The 26,468-nt window shown below is 47.0% G+C and overlaps 1 protein-coding gene across 1 annotated transcript in view; it reads left to right on the top strand.

The window, feature by feature from the left end:
• MAP3K21 (mitogen-activated protein kinase kinase kinase 21) overlaps nucleotides 1-21,969 on the top strand; it is a 49,396-nt gene extending 27,427 nt beyond the window's left edge. The window contains exons 5-10 of the mRNA XM_037136743.2: nucleotides 7,116-7,356; nucleotides 11,575-11,697; nucleotides 12,959-13,109; nucleotides 13,389-13,486; nucleotides 16,652-17,407; nucleotides 19,075-21,969. Coding sequence (XP_036992638.2) covers nucleotides 7,116-7,356; nucleotides 11,575-11,697; nucleotides 12,959-13,109; nucleotides 13,389-13,486; nucleotides 16,652-17,407; nucleotides 19,075-19,487 — 1,782 coding nt within the window. The 3' untranslated portion in view covers nucleotides 19,488-21,969. The remainder of the gene's footprint in view (nucleotides 1-7,115; nucleotides 7,357-11,574; nucleotides 11,698-12,958; nucleotides 13,110-13,388; nucleotides 13,487-16,651; nucleotides 17,408-19,074) is intronic.
• The last annotated feature ends 4,499 nt before the right edge of the window (nucleotides 21,970-26,468 follow it).

Raw genomic sequence — 26,468 nt, 5'->3', positions numbered from 1 at the left:
CTCCAAGATACTGGGAAAATGTGTAATTTTTAAAACTTTTTAATATGAGTTAAGCTTTGGCTGGTTCATATGTTTTAAGAAGGAGGAAAAATAAAGCTGTACGTTAAAGATGTTGAAGCTGCATTTATATCCCCCCCCCCAACATGACATACAAGAAGTACAAACACACCGAACTGGAAGGCAGACTTGCTGGGAAGTGAGTTCAGTTGGCCCGGTCTCCTTTGACTGATGACAAATCACTGGTCATGGTCACTGAAGAACTCCAAGGTCAAGGCATGGGTCTGTGCTTTGGAAGCAGTACTTGCTTTTTTAAAAGACGTTGTAATAGTAGCGTATTTTGATAAGTCAAGGTTTATTCTGTTGGTCTGAAGTGTAAACTGTTCAAAGGGTTGACTTCTCCTCTTGTGGGTGCAATAAATGGGCTAAAGTACAACATTGCAAGTTTCTGATAAGCATTATAAAGCCATATATATAATTGTCCAGGAAGGAATTTGTATGCCTCACACACTTGTGATTCTAGTAGCAGAGTTCTTTTTAGGCAATAACACTGTGCTAAAGAGTCTGTTTGCTTATTCCAATTTATGACCTTGAAACATGGGATGATGGTATAGCTGAGCGCCATTCTTCCGTGGTAAAGTGACCTTGACTTATGCAGTGTGGCTCTGAATTCCATCTCTAGACTTTCACATTGACTTTAATCCTAAAGGCCCATAGCCAACCTTAATACAAAGGAAAGGGAGGGCAAAGGAAGAAATAGGGAGTTGTGGTTTGAAGATACACACGTAACCATTTCTTGGGCCATTATTTACATATATATGTGTAGATACTGTATATAATACTGTGCATGACATCAAGACAGCCAGTGCCTAAATTCTGCCCTTGAGTAGCTTACTTTTGTTATCTCGCTGAATGGGGAATTAATAAATGTTTGTCGGAGTTAGTCCTCAAAGTGCAGATTGTTTTCTAAAACAAAAGTGAGTTGTAAAAACGTGTCCATGGGGAGACCGTTCTGCACTTCAGTGCTGTCATCTTTCTCCGGCGCACAGATGGTGAATGTCCACTGTGTCCCGGGAACAGAGCCAGAGTCCTGGGACACGAAGACGAGTGTGGCTGCCTGTGCCCTGGAACGGGGTCCTCTGCACACCAGGCTGGACACTGGATCTTGTTGACAAGTTTTTAAAAGGGGGTTCATGGGCTCTTCTGTCAACACTTTTTTTAAAAATATTTTATTTATTTATCTTTAGAGGGGAAGGGAAGGAGAGAGGGAGAGAAACATCAATGTATGGTTGCCTTTCGTGCGTCCCCTGCTGGGAACTGGCCTGCAGGGAACAGGTCTGCAACCCAGGCTTGTGCCCTGACTGGGAATCGAACCGCGATCGTCTTGTTCGCAGGCCCGCGCTCAATCCACTGAGCTACACTAGCCAGAGCCTGTCAACACTTTTAAGCCAAATATTGAAGTCAACTTCCCCACCCTCTTCCCTGCTTTCACTTCCTTTTTTATGTTACTGGAATTACTGTTCTTTTAGGTACTCAGTCTCAAAGGTGCCTGAGGCTCATTACCCTAACCCCTGTCCTCACATCAGCTGATCACCGCCCCAGCATCCTACCTGGTTGCCCTTCATCCAGTCCCACTTCCCTACCTTCCCCCTCAGCACTGCCAGTGAGCCCTCTAAATGCACACCAGAGCATCCTTCTTCATGGATGCTTCTTCATAAGGAAACAACTCCGTTTCCTTATTAACTTCTCTTGCCCTTCCACAGTTAGCCTCACCTTGTCCCCAGCCATTCTGAATTCCTTCCAGGTCCTCTGATGCCACGTCCCTCACTTCCGGCCTTTCTGTATGTCTGTCCTCTGTCGAGAGCACTGTCCCCTCCCTAGCTCTTATTCCCACCTCTCCTTGCTGCACCTGATAAAATCTGGTCATAGGAGCCTGCTCCTCTCTTATAATGGCTGGGCTGAGTCATCATCATCATTATTATTATTTGCTTGTTTAATTGTTCTCAGTCTGCCTTTTCTGCTAAATAATAAGTTCATGAGCTAATGCTACTTCATTCTTGGTCTTTTTCATCCATAGCATTGACCAAAGTACAAAGTATGATACTTGGTACATGGTTGGCATTAAATAAATACATTAAATAAACCTGAGTAAACTTTTTAATATGCCTTCAATTTACCATTAAAGCCTATACAAGCTTTTTACAAATTGCACTGAGAGCTCCCAGCAATCCTGATGATTACAATTACTATTTTAAGTGACCAATGAATTTGAAGTGTGTGAATGTTATGAATCTTAGGCTGTAGCAGAAGCCTATAGCTCGGCTACTTAACCTTTAACCTCTGGGTGTGTATTGTTCCGAAACTCACACACACGCACAAGGAAGTTAAGGCTGATCACTTAGGTATTGTCTGTGTCTGTGGAAAACAGGAAGTGACCCAACACCCAGCGAGAGGGGAGCAGGTGCCTGACCCTTGGTGTGGACGCACCGGGATCCCGCAGGGCGGCTCAGATGCGTGATGACCTTGGGCTGCCTGCTCTGCGTGGGTGACTCTCAGACACAGCGCTGGGCGGGAAAGGGAGATGCAGAAGAAGGTTTACATCGCGCTTTCCCACCGTTGGTGTAAATTCGTACAACCATAGACAACGAAACTATTCAGATGTACCAAACGTCTAACAGCAGAGGCCCGGGAGACCAGAAGGGGACCAGCTGATGGGGGGGGAGCAGCAGGCACGGGGCAGGATTAAAGCCCGACACCAAGGATGGAACAGACCTGAAACACACACTTAGCAGCTATTAAATATTGGTGGCGAGTGTGTGGGTGTTGGCTGTTATACTTATAGTATGTTTTAAATATTTCATAATTTAAATGATTGACATAAAGTTTAGAGAGAAATATGTAAGCTGCAAATTCTTCTCTCTTTTTTCTAAAATAATTTTTTTCAAAAAGTGGACTTAGAGGTAATTCACTCCCTTAGATTTTTCAGGATTTTGTAGGTTTAAAAATCTGAAACACGCAAACGCAGCCTTAGGCCCTGACACTACCAATACACAGTGCTCCTGTAATAAGGACGAATAGTCCTGTTTGACGGTTCAGGGCCAGGCCACCGTCTGGTGTCTGATGGTCTGCCTCCCCAGGCCGGTAGCCACAAGGCAGGAGAGGGGCCTGGACGTCTGGGCAAAGACCAGACATGAACACAGAAGGGGTGGGGGTTGCAGGGCTGCCCTCCAAATCCGATGAGGGAGGGATGATGTTGCATGTTGTTTCAAATTCAGAGGTACAACCTCTTGGGCTCCAGGCATTAAAATCTGGTCCCCAGACGGAGAATGTTCCAGCCTATGGCCTGTTTTTCCCCCAGGAATTCCCCTGGGCCATGGGGGTATCTGTATGGGATTCCAAAATCCACAGGAGCCCCTCCCCCATTTTCACGTGAAATCTTTGGCAGAATGCCAGGATCTAGAGCAGTCTAGGGTCACGGTCAAGACCCACGCCTGGAGCCAGACAGCCTGCTGGCGCTGGGCTCTGCCGTGGCTGGCCCAAGGCTGTTCTCTGGCCTCCTCCCCCTTCCGTGTCCCAGGAGCACTCCCTCCAGGGCAAAGCCGCCAGTTTCCAGCATTAACAGTTAGCCTCAGAACAAAGACATTGGCGGCTTTGAGGGCAGTGGGGCAGGTCCCAGCAGCTGCACCGCCCCCCAACCCCAGTCCGATCGGGTAATACAGGAAAATGACCGGCTGGATTAACTTCTTCAGTCCTGCAGTTCTTTGAAGAGGTATTATCAGTGATACTATAAGTGTGTTTCTTGGAAACTTGAATATGATTCGTGGAGTTAAAATGATACAAAAAAGACTCTAATGGATTTTTTTTCACACTTCCCCAAATTGTTTTCAGGAATTCTAAAATTAGATGTTTTACAGCAAAAATAAAAAAGATTTTGGGGTATTGGGAGAGGACTTTCAGTAATAATAAAACTTGAAATCACAGATTTTAAAATTTGGAAATAATGTTAATAATTGTTATCTTAAACTATTGTGTTCGATTATCTTTAATTAATGACAATCACATTGGTGGAGATATAGCTAGTGAGCTCATTCTTACTTCTCTGGTGGGTTTGGTAAAAACCAAAAAGCATGTTTTTCACAAGTGGATTCTGCTCTTAATCCATGTCGAGGTTTTTATAATAGTCCCTTTGTTATTCTTTGAGTCTGTTTAGCTGTCCTAGTCATACAAGTGTGTGCGCTTTTTCTAATGTGACTTACACAGCACTCCTTGAAATACAGCATTTATGGTGTATTTCAGTTTACAATGTGAGCCTGTACAGTCTTTTTCTCTTTTTTACTCCAAGGTTTCTAACCGCATCTCGTTGCCACAGAGCCTGCTCTATCTACTCTCTGGCTTGCTGATTGCCCGAGGTAGGAGGCGTCAGACTTGGAGTTAATGGTCAGTGACTTGGCTGGCTGAGCTCTCTGTTATTCAGTAAACTGTAGCCTCCACAGATACTGGTTCCTCCCCGAATTCCTGGCTTCTTATCTCTGAGTGTCTGCCTTTGTGCGCTGGGCGAACAGAGTGCCTTTGAACCACTATATGAAGGCATGTCACCGTTAATGATTAACATCTTCACCAGGAGTCTGGATTTGCCATTAGAAGGGCCTGTGCCAGGCAATTAAACATTACTAAATATTACTACTTAGTAATCCTCAGCCACCAAAAGAATTTTCTGTGTGCTTCATAATTTCAAAGTATTCAAAGGGGTTCTAATGCCCCATATGTTTTTTTTTTTTTTTTACAGGTGGATGTTTTAAAATCCATTCAGAAGGAAGAGTACTTAGGCTGTTTTCTTTCTGACCTTATTTTTTTCTCTTATGAAGTCTCAGGCAAGAGATTTTTTTGCTTTTATTCATCACGTTGTCGAGAGGGGATTCACATTTTAGCTTGGGACCGGGGATTAAAAATGGCTCCCCATTCAGTTACTGTAGCAGGAACAAACAAAACCCCTGATTGAATGTACTGTCCTTATCTCTTCCTCATGCCATTTCATTTCACAATAGCTAATTGGATTGATATCAGCACCACTGAAAAGTAATATCTTAACAAAAGGGCATACAGTAATGAGTTAGAAATTGGAAGTGGCTGGAAATTATCCTCTGTCCCCGAATACACTGCAGTAAGATCTCCAGTTTGGAAAACTGGTGGGAGAATGCCACCAAGTAAATAATGCATTCCATAATATTTTTAAAAATATGTACTATAGTCTGTCTTTATTTCTTTTTCAAGCAGTACATGGCAGTTTGCATCTGGCACAATCTTAGGGAGAAATGCCGACCTGCTCTGTAAATAAGCTGGCTGCTGCGTATAAGCAGCAGTGACTTGAATATCAACTGGTCTTAAGTAAGTCATTGCTCCTGCAATTTTGCTATGAAGTCTCCTTAGACAAATACACTTAAAGACTGTTTTAAAGGCTAATTACAGTCCACTTTGGTAGGATTACCGTAATTTCAGAATTTGTGTGATCTGAATAAGTGATGTTTTGTTTTGTTTTTAGAGCTCCTCCTTCTCTCTGTGTCTCTTTTTATCCTCACTCAAGGATGTGTTTGATGACTTTTAGAGCAAGAGGAACAGGGAGAGAGAGAGAAACATTGAACCGTTGCCTCCATTACACACCCCGACTGGGAAACCAGCAACCTGGAGTATGTGCCCTGGCTGGGGATCGAACCCACAACCTTTTTGTGCATGGCACAACACTCGAACCAAGGGAGCCACCGGACCCGGGTGTCTTCTGTCTTTTCTTGATAGTATTGTATTTCTTTGTGGAAGGATAGACTTCTGTTTATTTCCTTTACGATAACTGTACTCACAGCCTCCACTAACTCTTTGAGTCCATCTGTCCAAAGTCAAGGGCTTAGCGGACTCATGTGGCATTGTCATGGGTTCAGCTATAGTTTCTTTTCTGAGGCTCATCTTACAGTTTCTTCACGCACCTATTTTGTTGTTGTTATTGTTGTTGTGCAGAGTGGTAGTGATTGTATACAGCATGCTGTGTTTGCACAGCGCTCAACGCTCACAGCCCCAGCACCGCCTGAGAAGGTGGGGTTTCTAACTGGGCATTTGGCCTTAGGCAATTGCAAGGTTAAGTGCGTTGGGAGCAGTGTCAGGACTCATTTGCAGGAGCCTGGATTCCCGCGAGGCGAGGGTCTGTAGCCTGTAGCCGGGAACTGGAAGATACATCTTGCAGCAGGAACGGCAGTGTTTGCCTCTGGGAGAGGATGGAGCACTTGGCAGCAATGGAATTAGGAGGGGCTTTCAAAAACATGGTCCAGTTCTCAGTCTCCCTCCCAAGTACATTTTTTAAATAGGAACACAAGTGCATACATTCCTCAGTCCCTAGATTTTCTCTTCCTCAGAACTTCAGTAATTCTAAATCAAAAGCAGGAGGAAGTTAGACTTTAATCAGAAAGTACTGTGACAAAGGGACTTATGTGAGCTTGCCCGTGACACCTGTGGATGAAGTGGGACTTGCCGCCCATCCATGGCGTCCTGAACAGTTCTTTGGGGATCGTTCTCATTGGCCTATTGCAGAAATGTCTCATGTTCACGTCTGATGGGCCTTCCACTGACTCCTGACACATCAGTCCTGTTCTTTCCCACAACCTCTCCCCCAAGATGCTTTCATCTCTAACGGATTCCTCAACACTCTAAGAAGTCTCTAAGTAAAGGAATCTGACCTGCCATCTTTTGTAATATAATCATCCTTTATGGAATGATTATTCCATATGGAATAATCACCCTTTAATTGGCCAAGTTTTCACTTTGGGTTTATTTTAAACTGGATCGCATACATCTATCTGCACTTTGTTGCTATGTGTTCATGTGTGTGTTATGTGTCAGGTAATCATACAGGCAAGAGGGAGAAATGTTAAAATCGAGTTAAAAATAATAATGATGCCTTTTAGAATCATAGAACTAAAGCGGAAGGAGGGGCCCATAACACACAGGCGTTGGTTTGGTCTGAGCTGAGGATGTGCCAACAGGTCTCTGTCCTGACGGCCCAGGGCCACGGCCAGCAGCCAGCACTGTCCTGTGTGGCCTGCTCGGTGGTGATGCTACTGTCCCTCTGGTCCCAGGAGCTGCGGTCCCGCGAGGAGGAGCTGAGCCGAGCCGCCCTGCAGCAGAAGTCACAGGAGGAGCTGCTGAAGCGGCGGGAGCAGCAGCTGGCAGAGCGTGAGATCGACGTGCTGGAACGCGAGCTCAACATCCTCATATTCCAGATGAACCAGGAGAAGCCCAAGGTCAAGAAGAGGAAGGGGAAGTTCAAGAGAAGTCGCTTAAAGCTCAAAGATGGACATCGGATCAGTTTACCCTCAGGTATGACTTTGTCTTCATGTCTGCCAAGGCTCTTCTTGTATGTCACCCTGTCATCAGCCCCTTTGTGTGGTCAGGACTGGGGAGAGGAGGGGAATGAGATTCCCAAACATTGCACATCTTCAGTTGCTTCGTTTAGTTCATGGCCACCGTGTGATGAGCTAATGGGTTTCCATGCATGAAACAGCATCGGGTGAGCCTTGGGGTGCGTCGCAGGCTGAGGGTTCGCCTCTCAGAGAACTTTCTAGTATGGATTCATTGATCTTCGACTTTGAAATCAACTAAGGTCCTTTGTATTGCTTGTGCCGAACCAGGACCGCAAGGCCCATGGAAGTCCAGGACCATGATTGCTGTTTCGCCTTTAAATTTATGTCCCCACAGGATGGGTCTGTAGTGTCCCTGGTAACAGCTCCCTCAGGACCCGGAAGATGCTGGTAGCACCTTCAGTGAAATCTACCAAGCCCTTTAATCACTTTCCTCTGAGGGTTTAAAGTCCTGTGGGTATAAAAATGAACCAGGACATGTAGGGAATATTTTTAAAATATTTTTAAATCACTGTGATGATAATATAAAGGGATTACGCGTGTTAGGAGAAGCTAAGCAAAATAAAAAATAGCAAACCTATATTTATGAAATGAATTCTTTAATGTTCTGTTTTATACTTGGTTTAAGGAAGGACCAAATGCCCTCCATATTTTGTGATTAGTTTTTTCTAATAGCAGGGAAGAGTGGAGGCAGAACAAGGCTGGTAGAGCTTTAGAGGATGCGTGTTAATTATCTTCCTATCTGTACTGATGTACCTGTTTATTTCTCTATGTACGTTAGGTGTATTGGAGTGTTTAATGGATTCTAGTGTTCTAAGATATTGGTTAATGTCACACAAATTAGATTTAAATAATAACAACAGTTAGGTTTTATAGAAAGTATGTATAGTTGTCCTGTGAAAATGCTTATAACCAAAGACTGGCAGCACATGTAGGGCTTTGTAGGTTATTTCAGAAATCCCCAGGTGACCCGCTGATTGCTGGCATGGGTCATCATGAGCGCACACCACACATTGTTGACTCTTTGGTTGGATGAGGTGAGGACAGGCTAAGGCCCCTCTCTGGGAGAAAGGCTCTTTTCCAGGCTCTCTTCTGACGTTGGCTTTCGACTTGAAGGACCCCCAGCTGGACTGTCTTACATGTCAGAGATGATGTTATTTATGGTGAGACTGCTCCTTTCAGGGTTAGATGATAGGAAAAATTCAGAGAGGCACCTGATGTGAGTTTTCTTCGGTTCTTAGCGACCGCCGCTTTCTTCTGTGTTGTGACTCTGTTATCATCATTAATAGTCATTGATTCACTTGGCAGACTTGATGGGGGGCAGGGATTAGTGTCTCTCCTCCCACCATTTGTAGCCTGTGATCTGTCACTCAAGTGCCTCGGCCCAGTTCCGAGTTCTAGTTCTGAGCCTGGCAAGAGCACACCTGCCTTCTGCTCTGGGCTGGAGGCTCCTCCTACTAAAAAGAAGGAAACAAAAAACTCATGGAGAATTTGCTTCCATAATTTTATGACAGATCATGGGGCCCCACTCCCCACCACCCAGTCGTCCTCACATCCCGAGGACCCGTGTTCCCTGCTCTGCCTGCTCACGTCTTTCTTAATTTCTCACTTGCTAGATAGAAGGAGCTCCCCATCTGGTACTTCGTTTCTTTTGGCCTTGTCTTCCAGATGCCCCTCCACCCTGCCACATGATACTCAGCAATTACCTGTGAGCACCAGTTTGAACCTATTGCAAACCTCGTGCGGTTTTCTCATCCAGCCAACACTTGGGGATGTGCCATGAACCAAGTACTAGGAATGGCAATAAGATAAACATGATCTCTGCCCTTGTGTTACTGAAAGTCTTAAACAGGGAAGATATCTGTCCAGCCAGGATTGACGGCACCGTTTACGTGGGAGGCTCTGGGCCAGGGTGGACTGGGATGGGGTGCAGCTGTGCTGGAGGCCAGACGGCCTCTGCCCGAGTGGAGCCAGCATCGTATAGGGGGAGTGGTGAGCCTTAAGCTAATCATTAAGCATATACTTATTTTCTTGCTGTAATTATTAACTGCTGTGGGGGAACATGTCCATGGTTAGCAGAGAGATGTGACCTGGTTGAAGATCTGAGAAGGGCCCTTCTTTAGAGGTAAACGATGGAAGCAGGGGTGTCCCACCTTTTGGCGTCCCTGGGCCGCACTGGAAGAAGAGTTGTCTTGGGCCACACATTAAACACACAAACGCTAATGAAAACTGATGAGCAACACAAAGGTTTTAAGTAAATTTACAATCTTGTGTTGGACTGCATTCATAGCTATCTGGGCCCGTGTAGGCTGTGGGTTGGACACCCGTGGGAGAGTCAGATACAGAGTGAGGGAGCCTTTATTACATCCTGAGCCCTGTGCTGAGGACCATGTTTTGCCGTGTATAATGCACACTTTTTTGCCCAATCTTTGAGGGGAAATTAAGGATGTACATTATACACGGGTATAATGATTACATACCATGGGTACAGTAATGGCTATAATAATCCTGTACATAATACATACAAAACATGGTTGCGCGTTATACATGACAAAGTATTTTCTACTTATTTGTATTTAATTTTTCCTAGCTGTCCTATGAAGTAGGAATGATGATTCTTTCCCACTTGAGACAAAGAGGCTCATTTGCTTTCCCAAAATCCACAGAGCTAGTAAGTGGTAAACTGGGGTTTAAATCCAAGTTTGCCAACTCCAGAATCTAGAATATGAATTTCTCAACTATAACTATGAGAAAGGAGAATGCATGGCCCAGCATTTACAACATAGTTGGGATTTGATTGGCTAGGGAGGGTCAGGGAGAAGACAATATTAAGAAGACTTTTCAGATTTCTAGCATGGATCACCAGGTAGCTGTCTTGCCTACCGAATTCCACTTCCTTATTTCAAATATCAGGTGGTTCTTTAAAGTATAATTTTTTAAACAGAACACTAATTTTTAAAAAGATTTTATTTATTTATTTTTAGAGGGGAAAGGAAGAAGAAAGGGAGAGAAACATCATGTTTGGTTGCCTCTTGTGTGTCCCCTGCTGGGAACTGGCCTGCAACCCAGGCATGTGCCCTGACTGGGAATCAAACCTCGATCCTTTGGTTCTCAGGCCCGCGCTCAATCCACTGAGCTACACCAGCCAGGGCATAAAGTATAATTTTCAGAAAGGTAAACGGTAGTTCTCCTGCAAGTGTGAAATGAACACGTGCCAAATATTTCATTCAACTCACTGATTAAGGAGGGAAGCAGATGAAGTGGGTTCTCGTAGAGTTAGAGGAGCCAGTTCCTTAAGGACCATTTCATAAAGGAAGGTTAGGATTGGAATGCTCATTTAAACGCATGCCTGGTTAATGCCCAATACAGCAATAAACCGTAACCTTTCGGGTTGTCTTTATTTGCCAGACGGAAATAATTTGCATCATCACCAGACAAAATCAAAAAGTTAACCTCTGCCCTGGCTGAGTTGTAAACATATTTCAGTCAATCAAAGGTTAAGGCACTGAAAGAACACCCAGTGATTTCTTCCACCGGAGTCTGAGATTTTAGGATTTTTCTTTTGTCAGTTTACTAAGTTTCTCAGTCTCCTTTTCCCTCTGGTAACATTAATCTCCCTCTCATATATCCCCCTGGTTCTTTGCGTCTCTCTGTCATTACCCCTCTTACAGCCAGGTGATAGACACTGCCATTCCTAGAATGTGTGACTACAAAATACTTTCAACTGGAGGAGGGGGAAAAGTTTTTCTTCACCCTCTTAGGGGCCTTGGCTGGTTCTAAAACTTAAACTAACAAAGACACCAATGGGGGGAGACAAAAAGAAAAATCTATTTCATGTAAATATTCTGTGACACAAGAGCCTTCATAAGGAAATGGAAGCCCAAAGCAGCAGTGAGCCCCGAGTGTTTCGGTGTGGGGTGTGATGAAGAGTGTACAGTTGACAGGCACTTAGTAAACTCCATTTCTCTGTGTGTGTGGGTGTGTGTCTCCACTGTACCCAACACAGATGCTGAATCATTACTGACCTGAACCCTGACTGGCAGATGCATAAGAAACTAAGGACCTGGTTCTGAGCTATGCTTCATTCTTACTGTCTGGCCATGTTGGCTTGTATTGCTGCATGCTAAAGACTCAAAACCGCGAACCCTCAATTCCTCCTCTTTCTCCTGCCGACCAGATTTCCAGCACAAAATAACCGTGCAGGCGTCTCCCAACCTAGACAAGCGGAGGAGTCTGAACAGCAGTGGCTCCAGCCCGCCCAGCAGCCCCACAGTGATCCCTCGGCTCCGGGCCATACAGTGTGAGTTCCCTCCCCGCCCATGGGCTTCCCTGCGCCTCTGTCATTAGATCTGCTGAAGCAGACATGCCTTCATAGCTGGCTGTAGCTAAGTGACATTGAATAGGTGTCCCTACTGTTTGGGAAACAAAATTTAGTCTTATATTCCTTAACCTAATTTTCTTAACGTGTAGTATAAATGCTTAATTTTTAGTGGAAAAATGGTTATATATATATGTTTTATACACACATTATATATTATTTTTATCTGCACCTCATTTTTTATGGCCATAGAGGGTAAATGTCATAATGTTTTGAATTGTGTTTTTAGAACACCTAGTTTTTTATGGGATTGTGTTTCTAAGTAGTGTGTGGTAATAACAGACATTTTCCACAGTGATTCCTACATCAGTTGTAAGTGTGTGGAAAAACACCAGCCCTCTGAGAATTTCAGGTTTCAGGACACATGTTATGATGGTGGGCACGCACACCTCTTCCCTGGTGTTGAATAGAATCGAATGGTGCAGAAGACGGCCACACAGCCTCCTCTCACTCCAGGAACCTGTGCCTTTGCCCACCCTTGGCATGTTTCCCAAAGCAATAAGTATCATAATGCAGCGGGTAGTAATCTTGGAGCTCTTATTTTTCCAACGAGTTGACTGATACACAGTGAATTTCAGTAACGCTCTCCCATTGCACCCAGTCCTGCTCATCAATCTGCCCAGCAGATGACACTAAGTGTAGGGATGGCGATGGGGTGGGGGGCCAGCAGAGACCCTGGGCCCAGCCCCGAGCACGAGGATGACAATAGGGAATGTCCACTGCACACACGCTGTGTGCTGGGCACCGTTCTGAGCTATTCCCATGCGTTAGTCTGCTTACTTCTCAAAACAACCTCATCAAACGGACACTTGCCATTCCGAATAGGCAGACCTGTTGTGAAACGTGACCGAACCCGGCAGCTACGGAGTGGCACAGATGTGTACGGTGGAATCAGAGAGGAACAGGCCGGCAACTTGTATTTCCAGGAGAGCACCAGAGCAGAGCAGGGAAAGCTCTAAGTTGGGAGGAGATGAGACATGGGTTTATCTCAACCACACGATGAACCCGCAACAATCTCTCAACTTCAGTTTCATCTTCCTCCTCCTCCCTTGGGTTGGCTCTTCTGTTTCCGCTTTCGTTGCAGCGTTAAACGTTTACACGTTTTGAGGAAGGTAGTTTTACGAGTTAGATTCATTTGACTTTAAAATTTTAAAATTGATCAGTGTGTGATTCTCTCCATTAGTGATTTCAGATGAAAGCAATAAAACTTGGGGCTGGAACACGGTCTGTCGACAGGAAGAATTTGAGGATGTAAAAAGGAATTTCAGGAAGAAAGGCTGCACCTGGGGACCGAATTCAATTCAAATGAAGGAAAGAGCTGACTGCAAAGAAAGGTGCGTGCATGATGCCTGGCCATTCTGGGTGCGCTATGCCAACATGGCAGAGACTTGTTGACTATCGCATTGGGCAGACTTAACCTTGAAAAGAAATTAGAATAAAACGGAGACATCTGAATGTGATTTTACTTTCTAAGATGAGTTTATCCTACTACATTATTATTTAGTGAAGCCGTTTAAAAAATCCTTGATATATTTCTGCCTTACTTGTGCTTTATTAGCACCTGATTCGGTACGTGGTTCTATTACATGGAAATAAACGTCTTTCTTTTGTAGGATAAGACCTCTCTCGGATGGCAACAGTCCTTGGTCAACTCTCTTAATAAGAAATCAGAAGACCGTGCCACTGACGTCATTATTTGTGGACCAGCCAGGTATGTGCTTCAGAAAATAGAATTTGAGTCAGACTTAGCTTCTGCGTGTTCTAGATTCTAGCAGCTTTGCTCTGATAGCCTCAGTCACAAGGGCATAGCATTTCTTATGCCTTTACTTAAGCTCGAAGTTCTTTCCTGTCCTTTGAGTCTTCATAGTAGAAGACTCATTAATTTGGCTCCACATTGTTCATTGGGAATTTATCACCCTTATTTTTTACCAGAAAAATTAGTATCATAGTTAGTTATGTAGAACCAAATTAATTTATTATAAGACATAGGAAAAATGAAAACATAGACACCTTGAAATTCTGCTAGATTAAGCGAGGATCTTCTGGCTAGTTGCCACCTCTCAATATGAAATTATGTTCAGCAGGTTAACTATGAAAATCTGTTGGTTGGAGAGCAATACGGTGGAATCTCTCATTTAAGTGTCATAATTATTTTTAATATTCAGCATTCCTACTCAATATTTGCACATCAGAAGTTTGAAGAGGAATGGACATTGTTGAAAAATGTCAAGAATTGTTATCATCAAAGAAAAAAATGGTCTTTATTTTTTATTATTTAAATTACAGATGTTTAGCAAAAGGTGTTGTAATTTTTTTTACTTTCTTGTTGGTGCTGTGCTCAATTTTACTAGCACTTTATTGCTCGTTACCCACGTTCAGTTTTCTTCTGTATTTTCATGAGGCCGCGTTTTCAGTGTGAACACCTCCTTAGATACATCTGCGTGCCCCTGACACAGCTGCCGTGTCATCCTGGGTAAATGCTTTCCCACTTACTGTGGTGTCCTGACTCTTCCCCTGTGAAGGCAAGAGCTTTATTGCCAAACATAGTTGGAGGACTAATAAAGATACCACTATAAATAGTACTGAAACTGCCACTTCGGCCCTGGGTGGTGTGGCTCAGTGGATTGAGTGCCGGCCTGTGAACTGAAAGGTCACCAGTTCAATTCCCAGTCAGGTCACATGCTTGGGTCGCGGGCAAGGTACCCAGTAGGGGGCGTGGGAGGGGCAACCAGTCTGCGTATGTGTCACACATAGATGTTTCTCTCCCTCTCTTTCCCCCTTCCCCTCTCTCTAAAAATAAATAAATAAAACCTTTAACCCCGCCCCCGCTACTTCTATAGTTTGTTGTTCATTATTTGCAACTGTCCAGATGAAGGAATCAATCAGAGAAGTAATCCTGCTTTTTCTCTCTGAGACTGTTTAGACCCTGTGAGCGACTCCTCCCAAGGACAGTTAGAGGGATGAAAGGGCGCACTGGGCTGACGCAGTTCACTCCCTGTTAAGTTAACTCTGCAGTTCCCTTGAAGGTTAATGAGCAAAAGGTTGACACTTGTCTGTCATGCCTGAAGGTCCCCTCCCACTGCCCCTTTGTGTGGCCAGATCCTTCTAAACATTCATGTTCCAGCTCAGGCCTTTTCTGACCGCCTTAGCTGAAGTGGGATCCCGCCCCAGCCGTCTAATGTAATACCCATTAGTATTTATTCCTGGCTCTTCCCTGAAATTCTCGTCTTCACTGACACCGGAATGCTTGTGCTCTCTGTCACCTCCAGATGAGAAAGTCAGCTCCATGGACAAGGATTTTTTCTGGTTTGTTCCCCACTCTACTCCCAATGCCTAGAACTGGGCAAGCATGCAGTCTCTCTCCCGAATGCCCAAATCCATCCTAAAAGGGCTCTTTGATCTTATATGATATTGATTATATTTACCTCAGTCTGGGGGCTACCAGTGCTTGTCATGGGTCCCGAGAAGGACTGGGAAAGGTTATGATGGGTCAGGGGAAGTTCATGACCACTTCAGGGGGCAAGTGTATATTGTTCTGATGAGTGAAGGTGTGTGGAATCACACAGGAGGATACACTCAACATGCTTTGAAACCTACTGGTTTCATCTGACTATAGCCTCTCCCCACCTCTTTTGCTTAAACAATGGATGGATAATTAGTGGTTTGTTACGTACACTGTGCGATCAGTTCACCAAAGGGCGTGGTGTGGCTGCTTGATGAAGGCTCTTCCCCAGGAAGACCCCTCAGGAGACACTGTCACTGTGGTCAGGCGCTCACCATCTTTGGGCCTGCTTACGTGCCTGTGACCTGACAGCAAAGAAAAGGAAGAAACTGGGCGCTGCCACTGTTGGGCCTCGGAGAATTCCGAGATCCCGCGGGGCGGGGGCGGGGGCGGGGACGCCGGGGGGCGGGGCATCAGGCTGAATTAGTGTTGGGTGCTACTTAGACAGAGAGTGTTGAGGGGAAAAAGAGCTGCGTCGTCAGTGTCGCAGAGAGGACAGAGGACACACGGAGGAAGAAGGGGGTTCCCTGGGGAAGGGACACTGGGAAGAAGCGGGCCTGTCAGGAGAAAAGCTGGCATCTGGCTTGTTTGGATGGTAGAACACGGTTCAGGTGTAGTAGGAGTCAGTCATGGGAATATAATTAGAGGACTGTCGTGGACTGAATCATGGACCGACTCATGGACCGGAGTAAGCAGTGTGCCTGTGCCATCACTCATTGTTAGTCACCTAAGTGATAAGAGTGATCTCTTCGTCCAGCCTGTAGAATTTGTTGCCCTTGGGAGCTCAACCCTCTTGGAGGCATCTTCCTCTCTTGCAGCGGCTCCCAAACCTGAGCAAAGGCTTCTGAAACGCAGGCTGCCGGGCTCCAGCCCTGGACTTTCTCATTCCATGTCTGGGGTGGGCCAGGCACTGGCATTGCTACAAGTTTCCAGGTGATGCAGGTGGGCCAGCCCGGGGACACAGTTTGAGGACCACTGCTGTGACGTGTGTCTATTCTTTCACACATGGGCAAGGTGTAGGTAACAGTCCCTGACCCTTGCATGTGTGGAGATGAGGAAAAGACATGTTTTGTCCGATAAGCTACAGAGCCTATGGATGCATGTGCACATTTCTGACCCTAGACGACTTTGCTTCAAGAGTAGTTTTATTTCCCCAGTGAGGGACTGTTTCCTGAAGGCCAGGAAATGGCAACGGGGCTGCTTGGACTCCGCTCTGTAGGGCCTGCCTGGGTGAATCCTTTGCTGAACTGAAAAGGACTCCAGCATGCACTTTGATTTAGAATATTTATCAGATTTCAACTTTATTCTTTGTAGCTTTCAGAAGATTTATACTGTAAAATGCTACCACCACTGTGTGTCTGTATCTTTATTCAGGTGCTTGTGAAGAACCAACCCCTCCCACTGATGGAGCAGAGCCTAGAAAACCAAAGCAGACCAAACCAGCCTATGTGGACTCCCCTCTGGGGAGAGATGGCCAGAGAGAGAACCCTCTGGAAGTGGAGAGCTGGGAGGAGGCCTCCTCTGGGGGCCCCACAGCGGTTGCTCCCCAGGTGACCCCCAGCAGCAGTCCGAGCAGGTCCCAGTGGAAGAGGACAGAGTCCGCCCTGTACAGCTGCACCGTGCTGCTGGCCTCGGTGGCCCTGGGCCTGGATCTCAGAACACAGACTACAGAGGAGCCCTGGCCCAGGGAAGAGCGGAGGAAACGCGAGGGGCTCCTTCAGCGGGCGCCCAAGCCCCGCGCAGCAGATCGTCCTCGGCCACCACCCGCGGGCCAGGGGCCCCGGGGCCCAGCCTCGCTGCCCTCACCGGGCGCCCTGGGCCTGCTGTCCAGGCCTTCCCTTTCCACGAGGTGCTTGCTGCAGACGGAGGGCATGGACTCATTCGAGGGCAGTGCACATGGTGCTCTGGACCCCGATGCGCCCCCTGCAGAGGTCTGCTGCACTTTGGGAAGGGGTTGTCCCCAGCCAAACTCTGCACCAAGGTGGGAGTCTGATGGCTATGTGTGGAAACCCCCCTGCCCTCCCTCCTCAGAGCAGACTCAGGGGAACGCACTTCCCTGTGCTTCTTCCAAGGAAAGAGCTGCACATCACCGGCGGACCGTGTCCGACGGAAGCGCTTCTCAGGCCCCAGGTGAGTTGTGCTGTGGGCGAAGGTGCAGTCACCGCTGTGCACATGGTGCGTCACCTCCTAGTCTGGGTGTCTGACAAGTGATTACATTTCCGAGTGGTTCTGTTTCCCAATTTGTTTTCACCGTTCACGGGACCTTCCAGTTTCACCCTGCTCTTTCATGTAACTATCATTTGGATCCTGGGAAAAGTGTAATTAAACTTCAGTGACTCAAACAGGTAACGGCATATTAAAACAGAAACCGCATGTGACAACAACTGCCCTGCGTCCCTCATGGTAAGGAGACAGGTTGTCCAAACTATTGGCCAGTAACTAATGGGAGAGCTGGAAGTAACACTGGTCATCCCCCCTGTTTGTGGCACCTGTGTCCTGCATCACCTGGCCCCACTGCCCAGATGCAGTTTGCAGGTGACCTGTGAAAAGCGAACAGCGCACTAGGTGTGGACTGGGCTGACTGTCACCTCTTTCTGAGAAGGTTGTCGCAGGCCCCTCATAGACCTGTCCCGAGTGCGAGGGGAGGCAGAGTCTGTGGGACTGACCCTCTGTGTTGGGACACGTTACTCTGGGGTTGGCGGTAAAGTGCATTAAGGCAGAAAGCGCTTTCATTCTCTCCACTTCCTCTTCTCGTTAAGTGCTACGCCCAGGTGTGGTTTTTCTAGATTATTCTTCATTGCCTTTAAACAGATGAGTCTGCTAGGCCTTTGTAACACAATGAACGCTTCATGCTTTATCACTGTGCCAGGAGAAATCCTAGCACAATCGTCCCATAGGCAACTGTTCTTTTATTTTTATTAGATTTATTGGGGTGACACTGGTTAATGAGGTTGTACAGGTTTCAAAGGTACATTATATAGGTTTTTATGATATGTGATCTATAGGAAGCCATTCTTTTTGTTTTAATTTTGTAGGCCTATAATTATTTGTTAGAGTGGTAATAAGTCAGTTCTCCAGAACAGAAAGAGAATAGGTAACATGGAAAAACGCTATTCTTCTTTATTTTCATGAGTTTTGTCAAATAATAATCTGGAAGTGACATTTAATCATATCAACCATCATGTTTTTAAACCCTCACTTGAAAAAAAATCCCGACCCAAGGGTAAGATTACGGATGAGATAGAGAGTTGGGGCAGCAGAGGAGAGGGAGATCAGTGTGAGAAACTTGGCCGGTTGCCTCCTATCTGTGCCCCAACTGGGATTCGAACCTGCAACCTAGGTATCTGCCCTCACTGGGGATCGAACCCACAATTTTTTTGTGTAGGGAGTGACACTCCAACCAACTGAGCCACCAGGTTGGGCTAAGCATCATTTTTAAGTCTCAGCTGAGTCCCGGTCCCACCCATCTTGGAACCCGCCCTGTGTGTGCCGCGGTCCCACTGGTGGCTGGCCCCACTGGTGGCTGGCCCGAGCGCACGGAGAGGCAGTCCAGCCCCAGTCACAGCTGTGGTTTCCATAGGGGAAGCCCTCTCTCCAGCCTTGCTGTACTTTTTCATGAGAAACCAAACAAGCCCATGTCCTGACAGTTTCAAAAGCTTCGGGATCAGGATTTGTTTATGGAAAGGCCCTTTAAAGCGACTGCGTCAGTGAACTGTCTTTGTAGTTGTTTTTCTCAATAAGGTTTGTTTCAGGCGTCGCTGTCTTTCTGACCACACACTGTCTCTTTTCTCAACCAGCTGGTGCCACCAGAGTCCCTGCGCTGCCCCCTGAGCAGGCCTGGGGGCTGCCCCTCGCCCTGTCCTGTCCTCACAGTAACGTGACACACGAGGCCTCACCTGGAAGACAGACAACTGTCACCGCCGTGCCTCTGCCTCGAGCCCCACCCCTGAGAGGCCCGTCCGACCCCCCCCAGGCCCCCCCAGGGAGAACAGAGCCTCAGCCACCCCGGGCCAACGCTGGCCTGGGTGACGGGGGACCGCCCCCTCACTGTTCCCTTGGTGCCAAGGACAGAACTACATTGCACGTGCCTTCCTTACTGGACACAGACACAGCGGGCCAGAGCAGGGACTGCACGGTGCCCTTGTGCCGGATGAAGAGCAGAAGCGGCCGGCCATCCATCTACCAGCTGGAGAAGGAATTCCTTTCTTAAGTGCCTTACGTTGTTCAAGCATTTCTTTTTTTAAGGTGAACAAATTAAAACACTGTGTCTACCTTTGAATTGTTTTATGCTGCTGTGTTTTCCAAAGCTGTGGCCATGTTCCTACGACGGTAATGCATGGCTAACTTCTCAGACGGTGGACGTGGTCACTGTAAGCTATCTGGGTAGATGGTTTTTCCCTTGGGAGTCCCACCTGGTAACTTGTACTACACGCCCGTGTGAAGCAGGAAGTGCACAGCAATGCAGAGCTCTGCTGGGAGCCCGTTCCAGGAGCACAACTGTAATGCTGCTGTTCTCCCTATAGCCTTGTCTGCCCCACAGGGCAGTAGTGAGGTCTAGAATCCCCGCCCCCCGCCCTCCCTGCCTTCCTGTGTTTTATGTCTCCTTTCCTTCTCCCGGTTCTTTCTCTATCTCTGTGTCTATCTCTGCCTCCATCTCTGTCTCCATCTCTACCTCTATCGCTACCTCTGCATCCACCTCTATCTCTAGCTCTACCTCTATCTCTGTTTCTCTCTTTCGTGCAACAAAAAGCCCAGAAGAATGATGTGATATTCCTAAGTAAAGGTGTCTGTGTTTTCAAAATGGATAACTAGAACAGACACAATGTCCTGTTTAAAGTGCCTGTACTCAGCAGTAGGTTTATAACACATAAATATTTCTAATCCCTGCCTAAATTGTGCACTATTTCTCTCTTGGAGGAAAATCTACTGAATGTAACTTGAAAAAGTTTTACTGAATGTAACTTATAAAAATTTTAACCATTCAAACTCCAGATTTTTACAAGATCAGTCACTGACACTTGGCTAAGATATGTGTGTACACGTGGGGACTTGTGTCCATGGTCCTTCTGGTGGAAGGACGCTTCCTTCATCAGTGCCCATTTTGTCTGAAGTGTAAAGCCTTTCTGTTTTGTAGCAGAATTTTTAAAAGTTGACACATATATTTTGTATTGTAAACATTCGGGTCCTTTAATTTCATTTTTCTCTATTTAAGTGCAGAACTATCTTAATACATCCAAGTACAGATAGAGAGAGACATGGCCAAGTCACAAAGCAGCGGCACTGTTAGAATTTGAGTCCTATGTGGTCCTTCATACTGAGTTTAATTGTGAGTGAAATGTTGGACATCTGTTGAGATAAGCTGATATGGTGGAAAGGACAAATGTATTACAGATTAATTTCCAATATGGGTTTATAAAACAGATCTTTGAGTAGCAAATCAGGATTTTAAATGATTTAACATTATAAGTGAGCCACATAGAAATCATGTGAAGAGACCACTGAGTTACAAAACAACAGAAGTCATTACCCAAGAGCTTGCAAATTGGTAGGGGTTTCTTTTGCCAAATCTTTTTTGTTCCTCTTCTGTTACTGGAATGTGATTATTCTGATGACAGACCATGGGTATTTACATTTGTCCATAGAATGAAAAACTAAATCACAAATCCCAGTTGATCTGTTATTTACAATTTTACCCTCTTTAAGGTTTATTGAGTAACTGAAATGTCAGCAATTTAAATGAAATCAGGTGTGATAGCACACTTGCCTATAGAAAACATGAAAAATTCTACTTGGCCACTTTGGAACACCTTCGTCACCTTGCGGGTGTGTGCCCAGCAGACGACAAAATGAGCACCTAAGGAATACAGGGACATTTTGCCCCAAAGAATGCAATCTTGTGTTTAAGATTCTTGTAGAAAAATCTCAGGTACTTACTGCCTTTTGTTGGATTATTGTCCATTCTATGATCTGGCTTTACTTTAGGGTGGATGTTGAATTAGGCCATCAATTTGGCCTCCTGAAAAATTTTTCACATTCAAAACTGTGGTTGGCTGCTTTGTCCTCTGTCATTTGGGGGCATGTAACTTCCAGCAGAAATTAAAGAAAATGTTTATTTTATACCTGAAATAATACCTGGGAGAAGTACAGAAACTGTGTTCTCAGTTTGCTTCTCCCAAAATGCCACATTGGGGGAGGTCTGGAGGGGATCCGTTTGTCTCATCCCTCTGTTCCTCTTCCTGTTTAATTTTAGTCAACTCTGTTATAATGAATTTATAAATGAAGCCATTTAGAAAGATAATTGCAAGACAAGGATTCACTCTCACCTGTTACTACAGACAGATGGTTTTCTGCTGAAATCAATTGTACCTTGCGATTTCCTCTTTGTACACTTCGTAGGATCTGGTTACTTATTTCTGAGCCGACTTCCTAGCTCACTGAAAGGTAATTAAACTGACTAGTCCACAGAGAAGGTGCTGTACTGCAGAGGGGAAAGGCCTGGCCCGATGCTGGATTATGAAGCCTCGTGAATGAAAACGATGTTTACATTTGTTGTCTATTTTTTTAATAAACTTTTTATAGTTAGTCTACTTGATCAGTGGCTGTGGTCTTCTCCTGATAACTGACTATATCTTGTATTGGTTTATTTTGTATTCAGTGAAGGAAAGCACGTTAATAAAGATTATTGATGCTTAATTAGCCAGGCATTCACCTGCCAAGTTCATTACACTGAAGATGACTACATGAGTCTCGGGATCAAATACTTTTTGAAAGTGAAACGAAGCACTTCGTGTAAAATGTTGCTTGGTGACACGCACACGGCAGAGTTGCAGTTCCTCATAAGAATGTGCAGCTTCAGCTGCTCTAAAAGCACTTGTTTGCCGCAAGGAGTGAGTACAGCAAAGAAATGTCCATTGAGGCCACAGGACTGTGATTAATGCGTCACGTCAACTGTTAACATGTTTACATCGTTGAATTTCAGAAACCATCCAACATCTGGGGTTGATTCTTAATCAGAGATGAGAACCTGGGTGAATTAGAAAATTAGATCACAGATTTCCTGCAGATGCCAGCACTTCCTGTAGATGCCAGCACCATATGAGATGGAGGGATTGTTATCACCATTGTATATCAACTAGGTTCCCATATAAGACGCCTGTTACTCTAATAAAATGTGTTAGGTAGGCAGTAGTATCCCTGTGTCACTGATTTGAAATAGACACAGAGAAGTCTGGTAAACTTCCAAAGAGCCAGCCTGCAACTGATCAGTGTCACCTATCTGTTCACCCCTCTGGTAACCACACATATGCACAGAAGGTTAGGGTCTTGACACCTGAGCTTTGTCAATGAAACCCAAAGCTGAGGTAGTCTTTCATTGATCAAAAAGTTCAAAGTCCACAGTCGTGTGCATACTTACTTCAAAGCTAATGGTGGGCAGTACTGTAGCATGATTCTTTGGTGAGTGTAAAATGGAATGAAAGTACTTGAACACTCATCTCTAATAGAGCAGCTAAGAAAAATGATCCGTTTGTAAATGGTGAAATTCAGAACTTCAATATAAATGTAAAATTATTGTGCTTAAGCTGTCTGTACTCTCCAGTTCTGAAAAGGCCCCAGCTCGCCATGCACGCACCCACGATGGGTTCTCTGTGGAACATGGGCAGGCAGCTGGGGGAGGGGCCAGGTCCGGAGGGAGGGGGGGCCTGGCCCTTCATGGTTTTGGGACCAGCACCACCTCACCCCAGCCTTCTCACTGGGCCCTCTGCTTCCTGTCCCTCTGTCATCCAGTCCAAACTCCACACTGACCAACTCAACCTTTCTAAATTAGAGGCCTAACCCTGTCACTTACATGTAGAAGCACTACCAACAGCTTCACCCAGCCAGAGAATAGCGTCATCAGCACAGTGTAGAGACTCTGTCAGGCCCCGGTTCCTGCTCCAGGTGAGTTTCCTACCTCACCACTCACTCTGGTCCCTGGGAGTCCAGCTGCCAGCCCCGAGCTTTCTTGCTGGAAGGCTGGCAAGGGCTTTAGCCGACAGCAGTCATGCCCGCTCCCTGGCACATTAATCAGCCTCCCCCAGATCGCATGTGGGCTCATTTTGCAGTTTCTTCGCTCTCTACAAAGGGCAGAGACACAGCCCAGGGTGTGAGGGTATCGTTGCTCAGTGAAGCTTGGACATTGTGTCTCCACTTGCTCTGTCCTTCGACCACGCCTCCCCCCACCTCACTGCTCAGTGCATGCTCCCCTCAGTGCACACACAGTTAGTGACCCCAGTCACACTTACACTTCTTAAATCCCAAATTCATTCCCTTTCAAACTGGGAAGTGGGGCAATTCTATGCAAACAACATGGAGGTGGCCTGGACACCACTGCTGTTCAGTGAGGGGGTGAGGACAGCCCTGACATGAAGCCCGGAGTTTAAAGGGCAGAGGAGGTGGACACTGTGCACGTCCAGATAGCTGCTCTGGCCAGGCTGTGACAGCCGAGGGGAAGCAGCCACTCAAGGGAGCAGCTACCAGCCCTTCTGGGCCCCTGCAGAGACAGATTCCATGAGACAACAGACATTGGGAAGAATAACTTGTATTGTTAGCAGCATGCACTTACGCAGAACCCGGTCTGCCACTGAACAGGCTCATTCTGCTCATGTACAAATGCAAACTCAACAGTGTGCTGCACTGGGTACTCCACGGAATAAACGTGCAAGTAGCCCTACTTATAGGATGTGGAGGTGCATGTACACTGGGCACACATGCACACACCACTGTGTGCTGTGTCCCTTTTGTGCCCTGGTCTTCACACAAACACACAGCATTTGTCTAGGACCTTCTTCAGCCCTCAGCATTTCTCTGGCTAACTCCACCCTGTCTTCAGACCACAGCACACATGTGGCCTTCTCGTGGATTCCCATGTGGAGTTGGACCCTCGCTGATATGATGGCTGTGATGTGGGGTTGCCTTGGTGACATGGGGCTGTCATTATGATCGGCTGCTTCGTCCAGGACAGATGAGGGTCTCCATCTGAGTCCACGGTGCCTGTCCATGGCGTGTTCCCATGTAATGTCCAGTAAATACGGGTGTGGAAGTCAGAGCCATCGTGCTGCCCCTCACTGACTCTGACCACAGAACCTTCCGGAATCCTCCCAACAGCCTGGTGGGGTAGCTGTTGCCTCACACTCCCAGAGAGTTTAGTTGCTCGTTAAGTGAGGTTATTCACACCACAGGTAGTTCCCTCAGAAGCCCAGGTTACTTCCCCTGTAACAGCCCATTTCCACTGGCGACTGGGCCTCAGGTGTTCCAACTGCCTCACAGCTACTGAGAAGATAAAGGGACACCTGTGAGCATTGCCTCGGGGTGGGGCTCACCTGGGGGTGAGTCCCTAGGGGGTGTGCCCCTGATGGTGCTCCTGTGGCTGAGTCTATGGGACTTGAGGTAGGTTTCTCGCTCCCCAAGGGCAGTAGGGCCCCCTGTCACCCACTTCCAGGCCACAGGTTCTTCTGCACTGGCTCCTAAGATGCTACGTAATTCCTCATGAGGAATTCTCCTTAAATATCCAAAGTGATTTTACTTTTTCTGGTAGGCGCACCACGGGAAGAGTGACTGAGAGGTGTTGACAACCAGCATGCCATGCTCTGACCACTGAGGAGCAGCCCACGGCTCGAGGAGGAGGAGAGTCAGATGTTTCAGAGGGTGCTGTCGGGGGGGATCAGAAACATGGGGAAGCACAGGCTGCCCCAACATGCTGGTGATGAGTTTTCTGTGAAGGGAGGGGAGGGAGGACAGAGGCCTGGTGACCATGGGAAAGGCTCTTACTTGTTCCATGTTTAGGTGGCAGCCTGTGCGAGGACTTGGGGCTGAGCAAAGGTGGGTCTGGTCACATGGAAACCCAGGCTGAGAGGGGGAGACAAGAAGTAGACGGTAACGGGCTTCACCAGTGACACAGCAAAGAGGGTGGGCAAGTGTGGGAGGGAGCAGGCCCACAACCTGCTGTGTAGAGCATGGACCAGACCTGTGGTGGTGCCACCGTGTCCATGGTTTCAGCATCACCATCCAGAGGGCGGCATACAGAGGGCCCACAGCTCTACAAGGACGTGCCCACAGCACTCTTGAGTTGCCAGTCTGGGCAGGGGGCATCTCTCTCATCCAAATGGCACTGGTTCAGGTGGCTGAGCTGGACCCAGAGCTACAGGCAGGAAGTCTGGACCCAGGTCAGGACAGGACAGGCATCTAGCTGCTGAGCAGGGAAGCTCTGAGGGTCCCCATGCTCGACAGGACTTGTGGACCCCCTGCAGTCTCGGGCTCCCTGGCAGGCGTCTGGGCTGAGACACCTCTGCTCTGCAAGCTGCACCCCTCCCACAGCTTCTTGAAGAGGTACAGCTGGCCTGGCAGGACACTTTACCTCTGACCAGACTTTGGGGTCTTTCCACGCCAGGGACTGGCACTCCGCTCATGCTGGGCTGTCTTCGCTGGATGAGTTCGGCTCTGCTGCAGGTCACTGAGATGTGTGCACCCTCCCCACCGCCAGGGGAAGGGGCCAGCATCCCTGCAGCTCACAGCCACAGCCGGAGCTGGGGGTGGCCTCTGCCCCAGGCCTGGGAGGGAGCCAGCATCTGGAGGTGAGCGGTTGACAGACTGTGCAGGTGGAGAGCATGAGCTGTTAACCATGTGGCCTGGGCTTCTCCGGGACTTTGCTTGCCCTGTTTACTCACCTGAGGCCAGAGTCCAAGAGTCCATGAAAAAAACAGGTGGCCAGGGTGCCTGTCTGCACTCTGGGGTCACCATGAAATCAGACCCCACCCAATAGGGAGAAAAACTGGGCATTCTGCCCAGAGCAGGGTATAAGAAAACACATGGTCGCTGCACCCCCTTTCTGAAGCCCCAGGCCATACTGAGCCCAGTCCCCTGGTACTCATGGCCTGGGAGCCTCTGGAGGAGAGTGTGGTGCCTTTGCTCTAAAGCCCATTGGAGCTTCTTGTAAATAATACAAGAATATGATCGGGCTGTGCACTGCTTCACAGGACTTCTCTTGGCCTTTTGGAATTTTCTGGAATCATACCTTCAAGTCACCCAGGCCAGCCCACCACACCAGAGAAGCTGGTCTGTTGTGAGCTCCTCTGCAGTGACCCCAGCACCCTGCTATACCCAGGGAGCTCAGTCAGAGGCAGCCCCAGCCCACAGAAGTCATGGCTGTCATTGC

This window comes from Artibeus jamaicensis, unplaced genomic scaffold (assembly GCF_021234435.1).
Source record: "Artibeus jamaicensis isolate MK-2021 breed Jamaican fruit bat unplaced genomic scaffold, CSHL_Jam_final contig_467, whole genome shotgun sequence".
Taxonomy (NCBI): domain Eukaryota; kingdom Metazoa; phylum Chordata; class Mammalia; order Chiroptera; family Phyllostomidae; genus Artibeus; species Artibeus jamaicensis.
Note: the sequence above shows the minus strand (reverse complement) of the source record. Positions and strands in the feature narration are given on the sequence as shown.